At 45.6% G+C, this 19,026-nt stretch overlaps 1 protein-coding gene across 1 annotated transcript; it reads left to right on the top strand.

Annotated features, from left to right (window-relative positions):
* Positions 1 to 9,720: 9,720 nt before the first annotated feature.
* Positions 9,721 to 17,563, top strand: ZNF324B (zinc finger protein 324B; the record flags this gene model as incomplete). Its single annotated transcript, XM_048516462.1, has 1 exon — positions 9,721 to 17,563. A coding segment is annotated over one exon (756 nt), but the record flags the coding sequence as incomplete, so codon positions are not given.
* Positions 17,564 to 19,026: the final 1,463 nt, after the last annotated feature.

The following is a 19,026-nucleotide window of genomic DNA, read 5'->3' as shown; positions in this document are numbered from 1 at the left end:
GGAAATGGGAAGGCCAAGTCTGGCAGAAGCGGAGATTAGAGTAGGGAGCTCAGTGTGGACATAATTTCCTCAGGTCCACCTTCCATACCCCATTTAACTCCTTCCCCTCCCCAAACCCCACCTTCCCTAGGCTCCCCCTCAAAATATACAGGTATTTCCCAACCCAGAGTTGGCAAACCTCACCTCACCTTTCTGCCTAGGTGGCTTACATCATTCTCCTGAAGAAGAAGAAAAATGTGTTATTAGAGAGTAACAGTCATATATCAGTCTTAAGTATGAACTGATCAGATAAAGAAAAAAATATAGATTGTAAATTTAGAAATGAAAAATCATAAGCCATCAGTTAAGATACGTTAAGCTAAGCTAGAATATAAGATATAAGAACAGTATTGTTAAGAAAAGAAAGATATATCACAATGTGTTCATTTAAGAAGTGCCTTATTATGCCAGTATTAAATTCTAGAAGCCATGACTTGAAATCTGTCTTCAGAAGGTATTTTAAACAGGAAAAGGACCTTCAAGGCTGATATGAAGCTTTGCAGGTGTTCTTTGCAGGTGTTCTGCACAGTATTTAACTTCTACTACGGTTAGCTGGAGACAGTACATCACCGTTCTGTCTCTTGATCAGACATCCAAAAGTGCCCGCTGTATTGTACACTGTAACCTTGATAAGACACTGTACATATAAGAGATCCTCCATGTTATTCTCACAACAATCATGTGAAGTAAGTTAGGCTGAGAATGTGTGACTGGCCCAAGATCACCCCAAAAGCGGCAAATTGGGGGTTCGAAGCTGGTTTCCCAGAGCCTAGCACAACTGTCTAACTTCTACAACATGTGGCTGTAATTCTAGGCGAACCTAGCTGCTGTACATGCAACTTCTCTATTTCTGCAACATCATCATAACACCTGCCCAGGCTATGGGACTCGAGCATGACAACTTGGAAGCCAAGGGTCGGACGGCCAACTTTTCAACTTGCCCCACTAGATAGCCCTTCAATATCCATTTGATCTTTCGCCAACTATCCAGTTCTGTTATGGAGCTTCCTGCCGGGAAAAGATCCAGTTGTCCATTCCTACTCATTAAACCTCCACAGAAGCGGCAGGAATGAGCACAAAGTCACATGGGTTAAATTCTTTTGTCTCCCCAGTGCCAGGTTTTAAATCAAGCCCAAGATCCTTTGAACCAGAGATGTCAGGGATTGAAGCTGGGAATTTGGGCATGCCGAGTGTGTGCTATAAACCCTGAGCTTTACTTTCCCTCCCCCCACAACCTGAGCTGTACTTCCCCCAGCTTGACAGAGTTTTTCCTTATCAAATGAGATTCCTGGCACAATATTTCGAAAAACAATCCTTGTTACTATTATTATATCTAAAAAGCAGCAAGTTGTTTTTCAATTTAAAAAAATCCCAGAGCTCTATCACACAGGCTTACAGTCTAAACATACACTTGAGGAAAAGAAAGGAGGAAATGCAGTCCCTCCTCCGCTGAAACAAGGGTTTCAAAGGGAGATTCCAACCAGAAGTTGCTCCTTTGCCATGGACATGCAGATTTGATGCTATCAGACTTGGACTCAATAGGAAATTAGGAGGGTTAGCGCATTACAAAAAGGAATTGCTCTGACTTAAAGGTTTAAGTCCATTATTTTAAATTGATCCTTCTTTTACAGTTCATCCATACTTGGGAGTTGTCCACAATCAGAGTGGATCTTTCACTCTTTTGTTTACTTATTACCTGGGCTCTGCAGCGTAATGTAGCACACCTTATTGTGGGAAACTGATCATTTGGGCTTCTCTTTGTTAGAACTCTCTATCTCTCTTTCCTTCCTTTTAGCTGATTGTAGCCCTGGGTCTAAACCTCTCTGCCAATCCAGTGTCACACTTATGCAACTGAGGAAATGTCCTCTGGCTCAAGAAACCATATGTCATATTAAATTTGTTTCAAAAACATGGCTGCCTCTCTGGGATTTATTTTAACATTCTCCTTTCCTGCTGGTGGCAATTCAGCAGTTGTTTCGCTTAGCTCAAAAGTTGCAGGAACCTGCTGTAATTTAAAAAAGCAAATCTGGAAATGAGAACTTTCTGGAATGAGGCACAGCACCCACACAAACACATGCGGTTCACTCTCCTGTTTGTGTTTCCGGTAGCATGTAGCCATTTTATTGCCCCCTGTTCATTAAAGAGTAGGGTGTCACTGGGTACCAGCATCGGCTCTATAACTATAATCTATACCACAAGAAGACTGTAGCAGAATTTCACATCATGTCCTAAAGCTTCTTTCTATTATATTGTTTTGTATATTATATAGAATCATAGAGTTGGAAAAGACCACAAGGACCATCAAGTCCAACTCCTGCCGTGCAGGAACAGACAATCAAAGCACCCCTGGCAGATGGCCATCCAGCCTCGGTTTAAAAACCTCTAAAGGAGACTCCACCACTCTCCGAGGCAGAGTATTCAGTGGTAGGATTTAAATAATTTAATAACTGGTTGTTTAGAAGCACATTTTAACAACCGGTTCTGCTGAAGTGGTACAAACCTGCTGAATCCCACCACTGAGCATATTCCATTGTCAAACAGCCCTCACTGTCAGGAAGTTCCTCCTAATCTTTAGATGGAATCTCTTCCTGCACCTTGAACCCATTACTCCTTGTCCTAGTCTCTGGAGCACCAGAAAACAGGCTTGCTCCCTCACCAACATGACATCCCTTCAAATAGTTAAACATGGTTATCATGTCACCCCTTAACCTTCTTTGCCAAACTAAACATACCCAGCTCTCTTAATCTCTCCTCATAGGGCATGGATTCCAGACCTTTTACCATTTTGGTCGCCCTCCTCAGGACCTGTTCCAGCTTGTCAATATCCTTCTTGAATTGCAGTGTCCAGAACTGAACACAGGTGAGGTCTGACCAATGCAGAATAGAGCGGTACTATTATGTACCTTGATCTAGACACTATAATCCTATTGATGCGTCCCAGGACTGCATTGGCTTTCTTGGCTGCTGCATCACACTGCTAACTCATGTTCAGCTTGTTGTCTACTAAGATTCCCAGATCCCTTTCACATGTAGTGTTTGTCAAGTTGGGGTCACCCATCCTATATCTGTCCATTTAATTTTTTCTGACTAAGTGAAGTATCTTACATTTATCTCTGTTAAAGTTCATTTTGTTATCTTTGGCCCATCTCTCTAGCCTGTCTAGGTCATTTTGAATCCTGGCTCTGACCTCTGGGGTATTAGCCACTACTCCTAATTTGGTGTAATCTACAAATTTGATTAGCATGCCCTCTATTTCATCATCCAAGTCATTGATAAAAAAATATTGAATCGCAGTGGGCCCAGGACAGAATATTGTGGCATCCCACTAGTCACTTCTCTTCAGGATGAAGATGAGCCATTGATGAGCACTCTTTGGGTTTGGTCAGTCAACCAATTGCAAATCCATGTAACAGTAACATTGCCCAGTCCACATTTTTACAGTTATTTTCCTTGTTCCTTCTTCCGATTGACATCTTTACAATCTTGTGGGGACCTGACAAGAGGACCTCAGAAGTAAAAATAAACTTTATTTCATTGGCAATAAACTTGGTGACAAAGTTTGGAATCCATCCTGACAGCTAAATTTTTAAATTTATTTATTTTATAGAAGATGCACGCACATATATAATATGTAAGGTTTTTTTTAATTAACTGTATTAAACATTCCTGTGTGAATCTTCTAAGGTTTTTGATTAGCATGGGGAAATCAAACCAGCCATTGAGCATTACAGAATATTTTACTGAGAATAAATGAAAAAGATGCCATATCCATGACAAATGATTACTGTATGCTACCAATCTTGATCCTCCTTGATCTGAGATTGCAAATGCCTTAGCAGACCAGGTGCTCGGGAGCAGCAGCAGCAGCAGAAGGCCATTGCTTTCACATCCTGCAGGTGAGCTCCCAAAGGCATCTGGTAGGCCACTGTGAGTAGCAGAGTGCTGGACTAGGTGGATTCTGGTCTGATCCAGCTGGCTCTTTCTTATGTTCTTGAGCTTGGCCAAAAGGCCAAAATACATTAAAGACAAATCTAAAAACAATGTATGCCCTCAAAGGAGAAGGCCTGAGAGGTAGACCTGAGTGAACCAAAGAATAATCGAAATATAGCTTTTACATTGTATTTTAGCTGAAGCCAGTATATTCAGTGAACTTAGAGCCAGTACCATATCTAGAAGCCCAAACCAAAGGAGGCGGGAGGAATCCATTGTGGAATTGGCGCACGTGGGTGCCCCCCTCACCGGTGTAAAGAGCAAATACACTGGCAGGGTGGGTAAATACATGGGCAGTGGGGTGCTGGATCATTCTGCAGCAGCAGCCAAACCTGGAAGTCCGGGCTGTGACGGTGTCTGCCGGGCTCAATATCTTGCTCTGGTGTGGTCTGTGGGTGTTCCCAGAGGTGAAGCCTACTAGGAAGTCTGCTTCCTAAAGGTTTTCAGCCTTGGAACACCCCTGTTAGGATGATATGTTTCTCTCTGATACAAAGTGAGTTGCAAAGTGAGTGAGGAGCCAGCGTGGTGTAGTGGTTAAGAGCAGGTGGATTCTAATCTGGAGAACCAGGTTTGATTCTCCACTCCTCCACCTGAGTGGCAGAGGCTTATCTGGTGAACCAGATGTGTTTCAACACTCCTGCATTCCCTGGGTGACCTCGGGCTAGTCACAGTTCTTGGGAACTCTCTCAGCCCCACCTACCTCACAAGGTGTCTTGTTGTGAGGAGAGGACAGGAAAGAAGCTTGTAAGTCACCTTCAGTTTCCTTACAGGAGACAGTAAAAAGTAAAGTTTCCCCTTCAGTCGTGTTCAACCCTGGGGTACCACTGCGAGCAGTGATTTTATAGGCAAGCCTCTTTGGGGGGTAGTTTGCCATTGCTTTCCCCAGAGAGAGAGGTGGGGTATAAATCCTCCTCCTCCTCTTCTACAACTACTACTAGTAGTACTACCAAGGAAGACTGTACTCACTCCAGTTGTGTTTATGGCTGGCATGTAAAATCAGGCCACGGAAGTGTTAACTCAGTGAGAAAACTTATAAAAGACTCTGGATAAAAAACTAATTGAATGCAACAAAAGTACTGAATGCTGTGAAATATGTATTAAGACCAAATGCACTGCTCCTCATTATTCAAAGCAACAAGGAGTAAGAAAAAAGGACGTGCTAACAAAAGTACATTCAGACCTAATTGGACCTCTAGTGTCTTCTGTTGGTGGAAACAAATATGTGCTGTCTTTTATTGATGCAGCAAGCCGATTTGCCCAGGTGAATTTTCTCAAGTCAAAAGATCAAGTATTGAATACATTTAAAGCTTATGTAGCAGCTGATAAGTACAAGCACGGAAGAGCACCAGAAATTTTATTCTGAGATAATGAGACTGAACAAAGCTCAAGTGAATTCCAAAATTATCCAGAACAAGAAGGTACGCAACATGCAAGGTCAGTGATATACCCACCAAACAGCTATTCTACTGATGAGAAAGGGGCTCCCCTTGACCATTAAAAAATCTGTGTTGGGCATCATGGGTCCTGCAAGGTCAAAAGCCAGATAGGACAGTCCGCTTCACATCACAAAAAAGGCTCAGTGTGGCTATCAGTGCTCCATCATAGTTTTTTGGGTGGACAAAAGAGAGTTCCCCGCCCTTTCTCATCAACGAGAACACTGGTTAGATCCCACCCAGCTTTACAATGCCTCTATACTGTAGATAATGCTGCATATTCATGCCCATTCTCACCCACTCAAGCTTCGAAACTTGGTCTATTAAGAACAAAAGTTGGATTTATATCCTCCCTTTCTCTCCTGTAAGGACACTCAAAGAGGCTTACAAAATCCTTTCCCTTCGCCCCTCACAACAAACACCCTATGAGGCAGGTAGGGCTAAGAGAGCTCTGAAGAGCTGTGACCAGCCCAAGGTCACCCAGCTTGCATGTGTTGGAATGCACAAGCTAATCTGGTTCACCAGATAAACCTCCACAGCACAAGTGGCAGAGCAGGGAATTAAACCCAGTTCTCCAGATTAGAGTGCACCTGCTCTTTGCCACTACACCACACTGGCACTCATTTGCATGATTTTTAAGCACCTATCTAGAGAGAAAATGTTTCTGGATCTGGGCACATAGAAACAATAAATGTGCTTCTCCACTGCCAGTATTATTAAAATATACATATTGTCAAAGGCTTTACGGCTGGAATCTCTGGGGTGTTGTGGGTTTCCGGGCTGTATGGTTGTGTTCCAGCAGCATTCTCTCCTGATGTTTCACCTGCATCTGTGGCTGGCTTCTTCAGAGGATCAGGATCCCCAAAATATACATATTCATTTTATGTTGCCACTGCTGTAGATTTCCAGGCCACACTCAACAATTTTATATTTCCATACTGCTTACAGATACCAATCCTGACATAACATACACCCTGGTCAAGTTCTGTGTAGCAGCACTTGAAGTATATTGTCGAAGGCTTTCACAGCCGGAATCACAGGCCATACAGCTCGGAAACCACACAGCACCCCAGCACTTGAAGTCCTTTGCAGGAGTGATCTGTACAACAAAGCCAGCTTGATGATTGAATAGTCACAGCCTTTAATGTACCCATTTTATTGTTTGTTATGTCTATCCCCCTTTTATAGCTTTTAAAAGTGTTTATTCCCCTTTAGCATGTATGCTTTCATTCTGTTTCCTTTATATACCCATGCTTTTTGTGCTCCCAGCTTCCTTTAACCAGTCGGTTTTGTTTTCATTTCTTTTTAGATACCCATCCACTGTTGTTGTTTTTGATAAGAATTTTTATTTATTGTGCACATAAATAACACATATGTAGAACGACAAGGATCTAGTCCCCCCCCCCCCCCCCCCATAACAATGATAATAAATGAAAAGGGGAAAAACACGCACACACATATATATGGTGACTTCCAGCTTCCTCACTAAGGATCCAAGCGTAACCCCCTACCGCAAATTAAACGAAGGTTCTGTTTCCTTCGGCATGGCGACAGTTAAAACCACAGAGGTGCCTGGTGTTGCCTTGCCAATGGAGCGGAGGACAGGATGCAGGCGTGCGCACCCGCCTTTGCTGCGTGCGCACCCGCCGCCGCTCGCGCGCTCCAGGTGGCTCTTCCCCTCCCAGGCCGGAGATTGGAATGCGGCTGCCCGAGGCGCGCAAACCCTCTTCGGATCCGCGGGCAGGGGCGCAGCGGTGAGAGCGCAGCTAGCACGTGGATGGGGCGCCGTCCAGCGTATGGGGCCAGGAAGGGCAGAGGGCGCGCCTGGAGACACCCACTCCCTGGGCGCTGCCGCTGGAGGACGCGTTTCCCCCCATTTTCACCCCCATCAGTTTGCAACGGAGAGATCCGTCTGCAATCTCTCTTTTGTTTCCCTTTTCCCTCCCAAAAAAATTTGCTTTTCTTTTCTTTTTTTCCCCGTGCAATTCAGCACGACTCCAATCTAGAGGCGAGATTTAAAAAAAAAGATCCATTGCGAGTTATTTTATTGTAGGCACAATGGAGCGGAGGCTGGCTGCATCCGCTCTTGGTGGGCTGTTGCGCCCTTTTTGCGCGGGAGCCAATCGCTAGTCTGGATCGCCTTGTCCGCGCGGGAGGATAAGGTCGGGGATTCAATCCGCCATGCAGCAGTGGCGCAATTCGCAGGGATGCGCGGGGGCCGCCTCTGGGCTGTTGTAGAGCTTGTTTTGTTGTTAGGTTTTGTTTGTGTGCCATTTGGGATTGAATTTCTGTGCAATCCAGAGAACGCTTGCCAGGGAGTCAGCCCCATTGTATGCTCCTTGCGGCAGGGACCAGCCCCTTTTTAGCCTTTATTGATTTGGATAATGTGCATTTTGCCTCTGTAGATTGAAGTAACTGGCTGTGCATCCTGATTCTGTGGTATTCAAAATAATCCTCCCAAATTGAAAATAAAGGCTTGTCTAGTTATGGATGTACAAGGTGCTGTACAGAACAGAGGGAGCAGGGATCCCCAGCCTTGTTGAGCTTGTGGGCACCTTTGGGATTCTGACATAACATGGCGGGCGCAGCAGCTAAACGGCGGCCACAAAATGGCTACTGCGGGAGGCGGAGCCAACCACAACATAACATAAGTTGTGCTGTGGTGCTGTGGTGGCAGGCGCTACCGAAGCAACGCTTAAAAAATATTGCACAGCCAATCAAATCTTCAGTGGTCTATCAAAAGCCTTGCCAGGCAAAAACTCTAGCTGACCACACCCACTTTCATGGCACCCACGAGTACCATGTTGGGGGCCCTGCCCTGGTCTATAGTGTTTGCAATTAAATGGAGATAAGGGAAGAAGTTGACATTAGATGAAGTGGTGTTGAGATAGATGCAAACAAACAAACAAAAAAGCAGAGATCGTGCCTCAGTGATAGAGGATCTGATTGGCTTGCCAAATTGTCCAGGTCAGTTAAGAAAATCAGACAGTATGCAGTGGGAAGGATCTTTAGACTCTTCCACACATGCAGAATAATGCACTTTCAGTCCACTTTCAATGCACTTTGCAGTTGTGCGGAATGGCAAAATCCACCTGCAAACAATTGTGGAAGTGGATTGAAAGTGCATTATTCTGTATGTATGGAAGGGACCTTTCTGAGCCTAATATTTTGGAGAACTACCAGCCTGAGACCATACTAACTTCAGTTAACCAACAGTTTGACTCAGCCGAAGGCATGTTGTAAAAATTAAGGCGATGCAAGAACTTCTGTGCTGATCAGAGGGCTCTTGGAAAGCTTGACTGTCTTATCTAAATTAGATGACTGTTTCCTCCTTTTAACAGTTCCAGCACTAAATGAAGATGTCCCCATGCCTGGCTTTTTCCAGTACATCACTATATTTTTCCTGTACATCATTATTATATTATTGTATTTTATGCTGTTCACTGCCCTGAGCCCTTCAGGGGAGTGGTGTCTAAAATATAAAATCTGAATGGATGAATGAATGAATGAATGAATGAATGAATGAATGAATGGTGTTAGTGATCAGAGACAGAAAACGCAACGTATATCACTTAAATAAGAGAGGTTTAGCACATTTTGACTCTGCCCTGCCTTCCAGAAATGCAGCGCAGGATACTTTGCTCTCTCCTGCATTTTCTTGATTCGTATCGAAATGCAAATCTATTAATGGTGGCAACATGTTCCTAAATCATCTGAGGAAGGAACGTAGGTTTCCTTCTTTTATGAACACTCAAAATATTAAGAGCCATAATAAACTGAGTTCACTACTAATTTGTCATCAGAGCCTTAAGAGTGTCCTTTTATCAAAAATACTCAGACTCACAGCACAGGACAGGTGTGGATTCTATAAATGAACTCTGTGAATGAATTCTCTGCCATGGAAGCTTGCTTGGCAAATGTGGGCCAGTCATCCTAACCTACCTCACAAGGCTGTTGTGACAGTAAGATGGAGCAGAAGAGAATGCCATGAGCCTCTTTGGATCCCCAGGGCGAGAAGGATGTTGTGTAAATGAAGTAAACAAAGCATAAAATATCTGATGTTCTGTCTTTTTTCCTCTCTTTTTTTCCTCAGCAGTTGGAAGTACTGAGGATCCAGAGATTTGCGCAGAGGTTTTTGAGAAAAGGTTTCGAAGGAAGCGAGGTGTACAGCTCAAACCAGACAGCTAACGCTGGAAAAGTGGCTATAGGATTACCCTTCAGGAGAACCCTTTGGGGCGGGCTTCTTGCTGAACACTGACAAGACGTCTCTTGGACCAGAGCACTCACCGTCAGCGAACCGGAAGAGAGGAACTTCAAAGCAGCGGCTCCCTTTCCCACGAAGCCGTGTCCTGAAGAACCTACACACGCAGCTAATACATGGGAGGAGAGAAGTCCCACACGTGTATATACTAGCAATGGGAAAGGATTCCGAGCGCCAGCTTCGCACCCTGTGCGGCACCTTGCTACCCACTCCGGGCTGCAGCGCCCCTTAGGTGGGAAACGCCTTGGGCAGCAGGTGCAAGAGGAAGACCGCCCGTACAACTGCAACTACTGTGGGAAGTCCTTTGCCCGCAGCGCCCACCTGGCCCGGCACCAGGAGACCCATTCAGGAGAGCGGCCATACAAGTGCACCTACTGCGGGAAGGCCTTTGGCCGCAACTCCCACCTGACCCGCCACCACAGCACGCATACCGGGGAGCGTCCGTACGAGTGCGGTGTCTGTGGCAAGGCATTCACCCGCAGCGCCCATGTCACCCGCCACCAGGGCACCCACACAGGAGAGCGCCCCTTCCGCTGCGCCCGCTGCGGCAAGCGTTTCACCCGCAGCGCTCACCTCCAGCGCCACCAGGGCATCCACAGCGGGGACAAACCCTTTTCCTGTGGCGACTGCGGGAAAGGGTTCACGCGCAACGCCCACCTCGAGCGCCACAGGGCCACTCATTCGGGCGAGAAGCCCTTCAAATGTGCCAGCCTAGCGGGAGAAGGGGTTTGCAGAGGCTTGCCTCCCACCTGAGAATGCGGCACCAGAGGGAGACCCACAAAGGTGCTTAATGCCAGCTAATGAGCCGTTCCTAGATCCATCCAAACCTGGATTTAGAAATTGCCAGTCTTGAGGTCTTGGATGGACTTTGGTCTTGATAATCTTTTAACACCTATTTTCTGTGTTCCAAACTACCCAAGTCTTCAGCCGCTGTGATTTGAGACAGAGCTGAGTGTAACAGTTTCAGCAGTGTTCATCAGGGTCATCCGAGAATTGAGAATTATTTGAACTTTTCCCAGAGAAGATTGTTTTCGATACTGGACTTGCAAACTGTTCGCAAGGGGAGGACGGGTATTTAATCAGTTTGACCCCATATTGCCCCTCCCTCTTTTTCTGCTGTGCCTCGAACGAAGGCCACTTCTTGATTCCAGGTTGTCGTTTGAAAACAAAACAAAACAAATGCTACATCTGTCAAACATAAGAAACTTGGGAAACCAACTCTGCAAAAAGAGTCTGCAAAAGATACTGGAAATCGCCGCTAATATGTGGCGATGTTAACACCGTCCGTGGAAGAGAATAACGTTTTCTGGTGACTGACTTGGAATGAATTTTGAATAACTCTTCTTTTTCTCTCTCCCTTCCTCCAGCCTTACCTTTGAGCTTCTGCCCCTGTGACTAAGTAAATATTGGTAATCGCACTTACCTGCGTACAGTATCTAAGAGAATGGTACTGGAACATAGGAGCGTTATGTGTGCCTCTGAGCATTTAGCAGGAAAAGAAAGGCTACCTTATTTCTTGAGAGGCCAGCTCTCAGAACTAGTTCAATCAGTCATGTGGCACTTCCAGGGCCTAATTGGCCTAATTGGGCCTATATTCCTGCTATCCAATCCTTAGCCTCAACAACAGTGTTGCGGTATACGGACCGTTTTACAGGTGGCCAGCTGAGACTGGAGATAGTGACTTTTCTCCATGCTGCATAATTCTGAACCGAAATTTCTATCCAATCCTGCTAGAACACACAAGGTCTTGGACGGCATACGGTGTGTTTCACATCTCTCGCATTTCCCCAACGAATTCTGTCTCGTTTTCTTTTGTTAGTGGCTTTTGTAGTTCTACTGATAAACCTCTGCAGCCTAACCCTAATATTATCTAGGACAAGCAACATTAGACTCCCGATTAGTTGATTATTATTTTTTTGAAAAGTATTTTGAAGATAGTGTTTTTCTGTATGTTGAAATGGGGATGTGGGGGATAAATTGATAAACAAGATTGTGTCGTCAGTCTCAAAACAAACAGCTCGCTCTGTGGCTGGTTTTCCTGTGGAGAAAAAGAGGATGGAGACAAATGGGAAAGTTTGGGAGGCCAATCAGATCCTCTGGGAGAAGTTGATGTAAATGGACAAAAGCTGTTTAGGACATCCGACTGATGTGCTTTGCATCGGGAGAGGAACGGCACGAAACCACAGGTTGGAGTCCCCAAAATGTTCTTGTCACTCACAGGTGCTCCCAATGGTGTCTTGCTTGGCTGGCTTCTAAGATTTTGCAACTAGGATTTCTCCCAGCAGTCCTGTTACTTATGGGTGTAACTAATTTGATCTGCTTCCAGATCTACGAAGGAATGAGACTTTTGGGCAATGCCAGCAAGGCAGAAAGGGATGACCTTGCGTCTACGTGGGTCAGCTGTCATTCTAGTTACTGAAACAGATGCTTGGCTACAGCGTCAGACTTGCTTGGGTATGATACAGGTTGTCATTCAGGCTTCTTGGAATCAAGGAGATGCAGCCAAACATGAGCAAAAATCTTGTAAAATCTAGAAGTCAAACCTGGCCAAAAACACTTGCAGCTCACAATTGCTCCAGTCGGTTACAGGAAGTACTTGATGACAATATTACCCGTTAACCAAATAGCAGTTTAATTTTTAAAAAAACAAACAAACCCTAAATACTTAATCCCAAAAGTTACTTCCAATGCTATACAGCCAGCTGGTCTTTTCTTGTACACTTTCCCCCCATCTCCTGGATGGACTTTTACAAAATGGAGGAACCTCTGCATCTAAATCTTGGTAGTCATGTTTGTCCAGCAGAACGTAATTCATAACTTTTGGGGAAAGAATAGCCAGAATAACTGATCTAACTACACTTGCTTCATTGGTCACGTATAATCATGTCTTTTCTTTCTCTGGGTGATCTCATACGCCAGCCAAAAGACAGCGGTAAAGTGAATTTGTCTCCATAAGAGAACTGAGAACCACCCCAAGACTGCCATATTTTTTCTCTACAGTTGCTAGAACATGGAGGAGATGCTGAGACTCTGAATCGTAACTCTGAATTGTAATCCTGCCTGCACAGTGTTCTTTGTAGTAAAGACTCTGACTGTTGACTTTGTTTCTTTTAGCATTTCCAAGGCTCGAAAATCTGCCAGAGCCATGCTCAGATATTCATCTATCCTATGTGGCTTTTGTTGCCTTTTAAAAGCACTGTAGGATAGTTGGGGCAATCATTCTTTCCAGAGGCAGACTTTTAACTTTCTAAATGACGATACCCCTGATAATGTTGGTACCACTTTACCCCGCTTATGGCCCAGTCCCCTTGGTGGAAAGCTAAAATGACATCTGGGAGCGGTGGAGAGATGCACTGGTATGTTTGCTCCCTCCAGCTGCATAATGGGCACTTGCGCTGGTGGAGGGGTCAAAGATTATAGGGTTCGAGCGCTCCACAGCTCTGTGGTGGCCAGACCTGGAAGTGGGCGCTGCTGCGGAGCTTTGCTGTCTTTGTCTTTAGTCAAGCTAGGAAAGCCACGACGCGGGCCTTACGCACACCACCCAAAAGGTGGCATAACTCCAGCCCTAGGGAGGGCTTCCGGGGTGACTGGGGTTCCCCCCCCTCTTTTGCTGCCTCTGGCATGGCATAAGTGCTGTCACTGGCCCCCAGATCCCTGTGGATTGGGCTGCCCAGGTTGGACTCAGCTGACTTTTTCACTCAGTCTTACCCAATTCTCCTTTTTATTAGAGCCCCAGGCCCACATGGGTTTTGCCCAGGCAGGTCCCGTGATCCCCAGCGCAGCCTTTTTGGTGGTCAAAGTGGACCATCGTTTCCCTACTTTACAAATGGAAAAAGGTGACCGAATGTAATGCTAAGATTCACGTGACAATTCTTCTTTGCTTTATGGTAGTCAATCTCGCCAGTAGAAAGAGGGCCAGCAAGAATTGGTGCCTCCTGTGTTGCCCAGCCTAGCAGGGTTCCTGCCATTTTCCCTTTCGGTGGAAACTGGCATTAGAAACCCAATTCAACAGAACCAGACTTTCCTGTCTTTTCCAGGTGTACTTGACAATCAACCCCTTGGGAACTTGGGGAAAGAAAGAGAGCTGCAAAACAGCTGAAAAGAGAGCAAGAGGGAAGAAGGGTCCACAAACTCACTGTTCAAAGACCCAAAATATGTTGTTATCCCCAAATCTCAGAATTGTGCTGTATCCTTAAGAATACAGTGAATGGTGGACTGTTGACTTGTCTTGGAGCAAGAGGCAGTGTTTCAAATCCGTTCTACCAAGATATTGAATAGTGCGGGTTTTTTTTTTCTTTCTTAATCTGTTGTAACCTTTTTCTAGAGCTTTCAGGAGGGGGGAAGTTTCTGGAGGTGTGAGATCAGAGTTGCCAGCCTCCAGGTGATGGGTAGACAATCTCCAGGGGTAATAACTGATCTTCAGCTGGAAAAAAAAATGGCCACTTTGGAAGGTGGACTCTTTGGCATAATACCCGTTGATATCCCTCCTCAAACCCCGCCCTTTTCAGTCTTCATCCCCCAAATCTCCAGGTGGCGACCCTATGTGAGAGCCAGGCAGAGGCCTCTTCCGCACATGCAGAATAATGCACTTTCAGTCCACTTTCACAATGGTTTGCAAGTGGATAGTGCTATTCCGCACAGTAGAATCCTGCTGCAAAGTGCATTGAAAGGGGATTATTCTGCGTGCGAACAAGCCAGAGTCTATAAGACTGTCAGCCTTTCATTGCCATCTCAATTCTAGACCAGTGTAGCTACTCCCCCTAAAACATTTTTTGAAGAGGCTGTTTTCTTTTTTTTGCTAAGCTACTGAAACCAATCACATAAGTGTCCTAGATCGCACACACATGTACCGTCTCAAAGAGCAATGACTTGTTCCCTCCAAAATGTTAGCTGTGAACTACTTCTGGTTGGCAAATATGGGCAGACCGACCCAAAAAGGAGTGGGTGACTCTCCACTGTGCCCAAAGTGCACAGACCTGTAGAAAAACCCCGCTATTTGACAGCATCATTGCAAATGTACCTGAAGGGAGGAGATCGAAACGATGCTGCATTTGTCACCCTGAAGTCTCAGAGCGGTTGCCGTTTTGAAATATCTTTGGGTGTGGGAGAGCATTATGGCAGTCTGCTCAAAATCAATCTAATAGATTTTATGGCCCAAACTACTGTAGAAAGGCTGCAATCTATTAGAATCAATCTAACGGAATCATCAATATTTAATAGTTCAGAACTACAGTATCTGGCGTTTAGTCATTTCAAAAGGAAGGGAGCATGCAGGCTTTGCTGGCTGTATGGAGATATCTAAAATAAAGATTACTATCCCTGATGCTGTGTTTAATTGGCAGTTCCAGAGATACTTTCCTGTTAGATATTTTCCTTCTTGCAAAGGACACATGCAGCAATACAACTCAGAATTAATATAGTGTGATCTAGTGGAGGTGTGATCCAGAGTACTGTCTGCCAAAGGCCTGTTGAGTTTAGTGGGTCTGTTAATTTAATTCAATTATTTCTGGAGTGGTCACCCCTGTCATTTGCAATGCCCTAACGTTCACTGGATCCACTATAGGGGTTCATTTTGCCGTGAATTTTGCTCTTACAGGAGATGAGTGACATGAACTGTGAGGTAAAAATGACCGAGTCTGTGTCTTCAAAGGTTTATTCTACAGTTGATAACTTTTCTTCAGATTCAAAAGTGATATTATATCATTGCTGGCGGTATATAATTTTTCCGTCTCCAGGCCTGGCCTCTGATCAAGTCAAGTTATTTAAGTCTCCTCAACGCTTCAAGCAATTTCTTAGGGGGAACGCTGAATATTATTTCCCAGCATCCCACCCAACCCCATTGCAAGTTTTTCTTAATTTGTACTTCGTATGTGAGCATGATTACTAACACACACTTCCATATTTTTTTCTTATTCCCCCCTCCCTTAGTAGGTTATGAATGTATGCATATCCACTAGAAACAAAGTTAATAAAATATATAATTTGTAGAAAAAAAAGAACAAGGCAACCCTGCTCCGATTCTGCCCCAAACAAAACAAAAATCGTATGAGGGATGGTGCGATAGTGGAGAAAAGCTGGTGTCCATCTTTTATTTTATGTGAATTCACTCTTGAGGGAGAATTTTGTAATAATTTGGGACAAGGAGTCACCATGTGGTGATTCCCCCCGCCTCACATGTCATATTTCTGTGGCTTCTTGTAAATGTGCCTTCAATGGGCATCCAACCTTTCTTTTAGCATTAGGGGTTCTCCTTTGAATACATTCCTCAGGATATGGTTAAAAACAAACATGGCGGCACCAATGCCAGAGACAACAATGGGGGAAATGTGGAAACTAACTTTTCTCTGATAGTTTTGAAAACAGCTACAAAGCTAGCTGATCTCCACACCTTAAGAATCTGAATCGCTGGACAGCTCCAAGTGCCATTTTCACCTGCAAGGGAACTTAATGTTGTAACAGTTTTTGCTTTCACTCATTTAGGCCTTGCCTGACTCCTTTTACCGTGGAGACCCTTGTTGTGGCATGTTAACCAGCTGTTGGTTTGGAGGCGAGAAAACGTGGTGGAAAGTGCCATCAAGTTACAGCTAACTTATGACGGCCCTGTAGGGTTTTCAAGATAAGAGACAGTCAGAAATGGTTTGCCATTTGCCTGCCTCTGCATAACCATTCTGGTATCCCTTGGTGGTCTCCCATCCAAATACTAGCCAGGGTTGGCCCTACTTAGCTTCTGAGCTCTGTCAAGGTCAGACTAGCCTAGGCTACCCGCCCTAGATTGCTTTTGGCCTCTGTGCCCGGCATATTGGCCCTCCAGAGCAACTAGTTGGCCTCTTCAAAACAGTGCTGAACTAGATGGACTGCCAGTCTGATCAGGGGGACTCTTATGACTCACCCACAGTATTGCTTCACTGCAACAAAATCAGCTGTACTTTTATACCGGGAATGCCAATACTATGTTAAGGGAGAGCCCCTAGTCCTCTAAATCATGGCTGTGCTAGCTGAGAGCATTATTTGCCTGCAGCAGGCCATTTCATGGCTGGTCTCCCAAGCAGTGCAGCAAGTGGAACTTTTCTCCCTTTCTGGAAATAAGCATATCTTTGCAGTGCAGGAACTGCAGTTCTTTGAGGGTAAAGAAGCTAAAAATCCCAGGCTTTTGATTTTCCCTAAAGCTTCCAGGCTGGGGTATGTTTAATTCTTCAAATGTTAGCTTGAGTAAATAATACGGAGTTGGAGTCTACCACTCAATGAAATTTGAAGCCTCCGTCTTAAAGAGCTTTCCTGTGTTGGCACAGCCAACTGGAGGAAGGCTCCGCATTTGGCTGAGCAAGAGTGGCAGGATCCAAGCCATTGCTTCGCTACTTCACCTCTGTAAACTCTGATTCACTCTATGCTGCGAGTAACTAAGTTTCTTCAGTTCCTCTTGTTCAGTGACTCGTTCAACTATATTGGTTTTTACTGTGGCTCAACTTGGTGTTTTCGTTTTGTGCCGCACACCTTCTCTGGGATGGCCAGTTGACTTCTCTTGTGTATTGGTCTGGGGCGGGGATATTTTGGGATTTATTTGGAATTAGGGTTTATTTGGAGTTGTTTGTTTGGATTGTTTGTATTCTCTATAGTTTTTTTCCCCTCCCAATTATTGTCAGTGGGTATGTCTTAATAGGACAAATAAAAATGCTATTGCAGAAGTGGCACAGCCAACCTTTTGCAAGTGTTCCTGTTCCTATGAAAGGCCTCCCACCATCTTTTAACCCTAGTAATTGCCCTTGGTATCTGACTCTATTTTGCTATTGTAGTAACAGTGACTATCTCTGCTCTGTATAAAATAAACACTTTTTTTTTGGTTTGCTTTGTCTCTTTCGTAACGTGGTCTGTCCTAGACGGCTTTCTTCGTGGATGTACTTCTTTGGAAAAAAGATGGCTAAGGGGTGACATGATTTATAAAACTATGCAGAGTAGAATCACAGAATCATAGTGTAGTCGACCCACGTGGTCAGCGTAAGAACGAGACGAGACGCGGAGATAACATCTGGTGGAGATCGCCAGCAGCGGGAGCCCGGAGGTCCGTGTTCCTAGCGAGTCTCCCGCATGCCGGTTCCTGGCACCTTTTATTGTTATTCTATCGGGGGCGTGTAGGAGGGAGGACCGGGGGGAGTTCCGGGAGAGCGGGAGGCGGGAGGTCGGGAGATCATCATGTGATGCATGATCTCACCTGGCTACGTGCGGAAAGGAGCGTAAGCGTCTGAGCCTAATCCTCACCTGGGGGCAAGACCATTGTCCTTGCGCCCGGTGATTGAGCCAGACAGTTCATGACCCATGACTCATGGGGGGATGAGGAGTGGGGATGCGGTGCGACCGGCAAGGCCGTAGGTCCGTTGGCGTCCCAACGTTCTACCACGGTGCTGCTGGGTCGGCAGTGCATTACTACATCTCCTCCTTTTTTACATTTTAGAAAAAGGGGGACCGAAATGCTAAGGGGCGATTTAAAGGGACGCTTGTCTCCTCCGCCGTCTGGTCAAGCTGACCAAGCTGCTTGTGTAACATTAGAACTTGGTTGCGGGGTAAGGGAAATTCGAGGGGCTTCTTACACACGTTACAGGCAATATTAGACACGCATTGAACGAAACAAGATCCGATAACGAGGCACACAATTAAACCAATGCAGAGCTGTACAATAGCACTCAACCATCCTCCCGGCAGCCAGCTCCAGAGGGCTGACCACCAATGGGGCAAAACATCATACTTCAGATTAGATACAACTTCTTGCAGCTCACGTATTTTCACGTGAATCAACTGGGAATTATCAGAAAGATTAAAACAACACATATTATGTACATTCTCACAACCTTGGTGATGTAACAACAACAAGTAATCAATAGCGGCACGATTGTCTAGGGTCGTTCACGAAAGTTCCTGCTGCTCGGAGGCCAGGGCATCCTGTATGGAGGTAGAGTTGATGGACTTCGCAAGTGGCACAGGCCAGCCGGCCAATAGTCTTAGCATTTCTCAGGGCAAGCGAACCGGGGACTCCCACTAGGGAAGGTGCGAGGGAGACTAACTCCGCTTCGGAGAGGGCGACCGCTGGGCCCGGCCAGGAGGGGTCGTAGGCAGAGCGGAGCGGCGGGCGGGCGGGGTCCGGGCTCCCGGGGTGGAGCCTGGGGTAGGACGATGGTGTGCTGCGACTGAGGCAGCAAAGAGTTCCGGCAGGGAGTCGGGCGGGAATGTAATTAAACGTTCTCTCCCCGCAGGTCCAGAACCAGCCCCTGGGGAGCAGGATGTTTCCGAACATGGGGGGAATGTCTTCCGTGT

This window comes from Sphaerodactylus townsendi, linkage group LG15, assembly GCF_021028975.2.
Source record: "Sphaerodactylus townsendi isolate TG3544 linkage group LG15, MPM_Stown_v2.3, whole genome shotgun sequence".
Classification (NCBI taxonomy): domain Eukaryota; kingdom Metazoa; phylum Chordata; class Lepidosauria; order Squamata; family Sphaerodactylidae; genus Sphaerodactylus; species Sphaerodactylus townsendi.
Note: the sequence above shows the minus strand (reverse complement) of the source record. Positions and strands in the feature narration are given on the sequence as shown.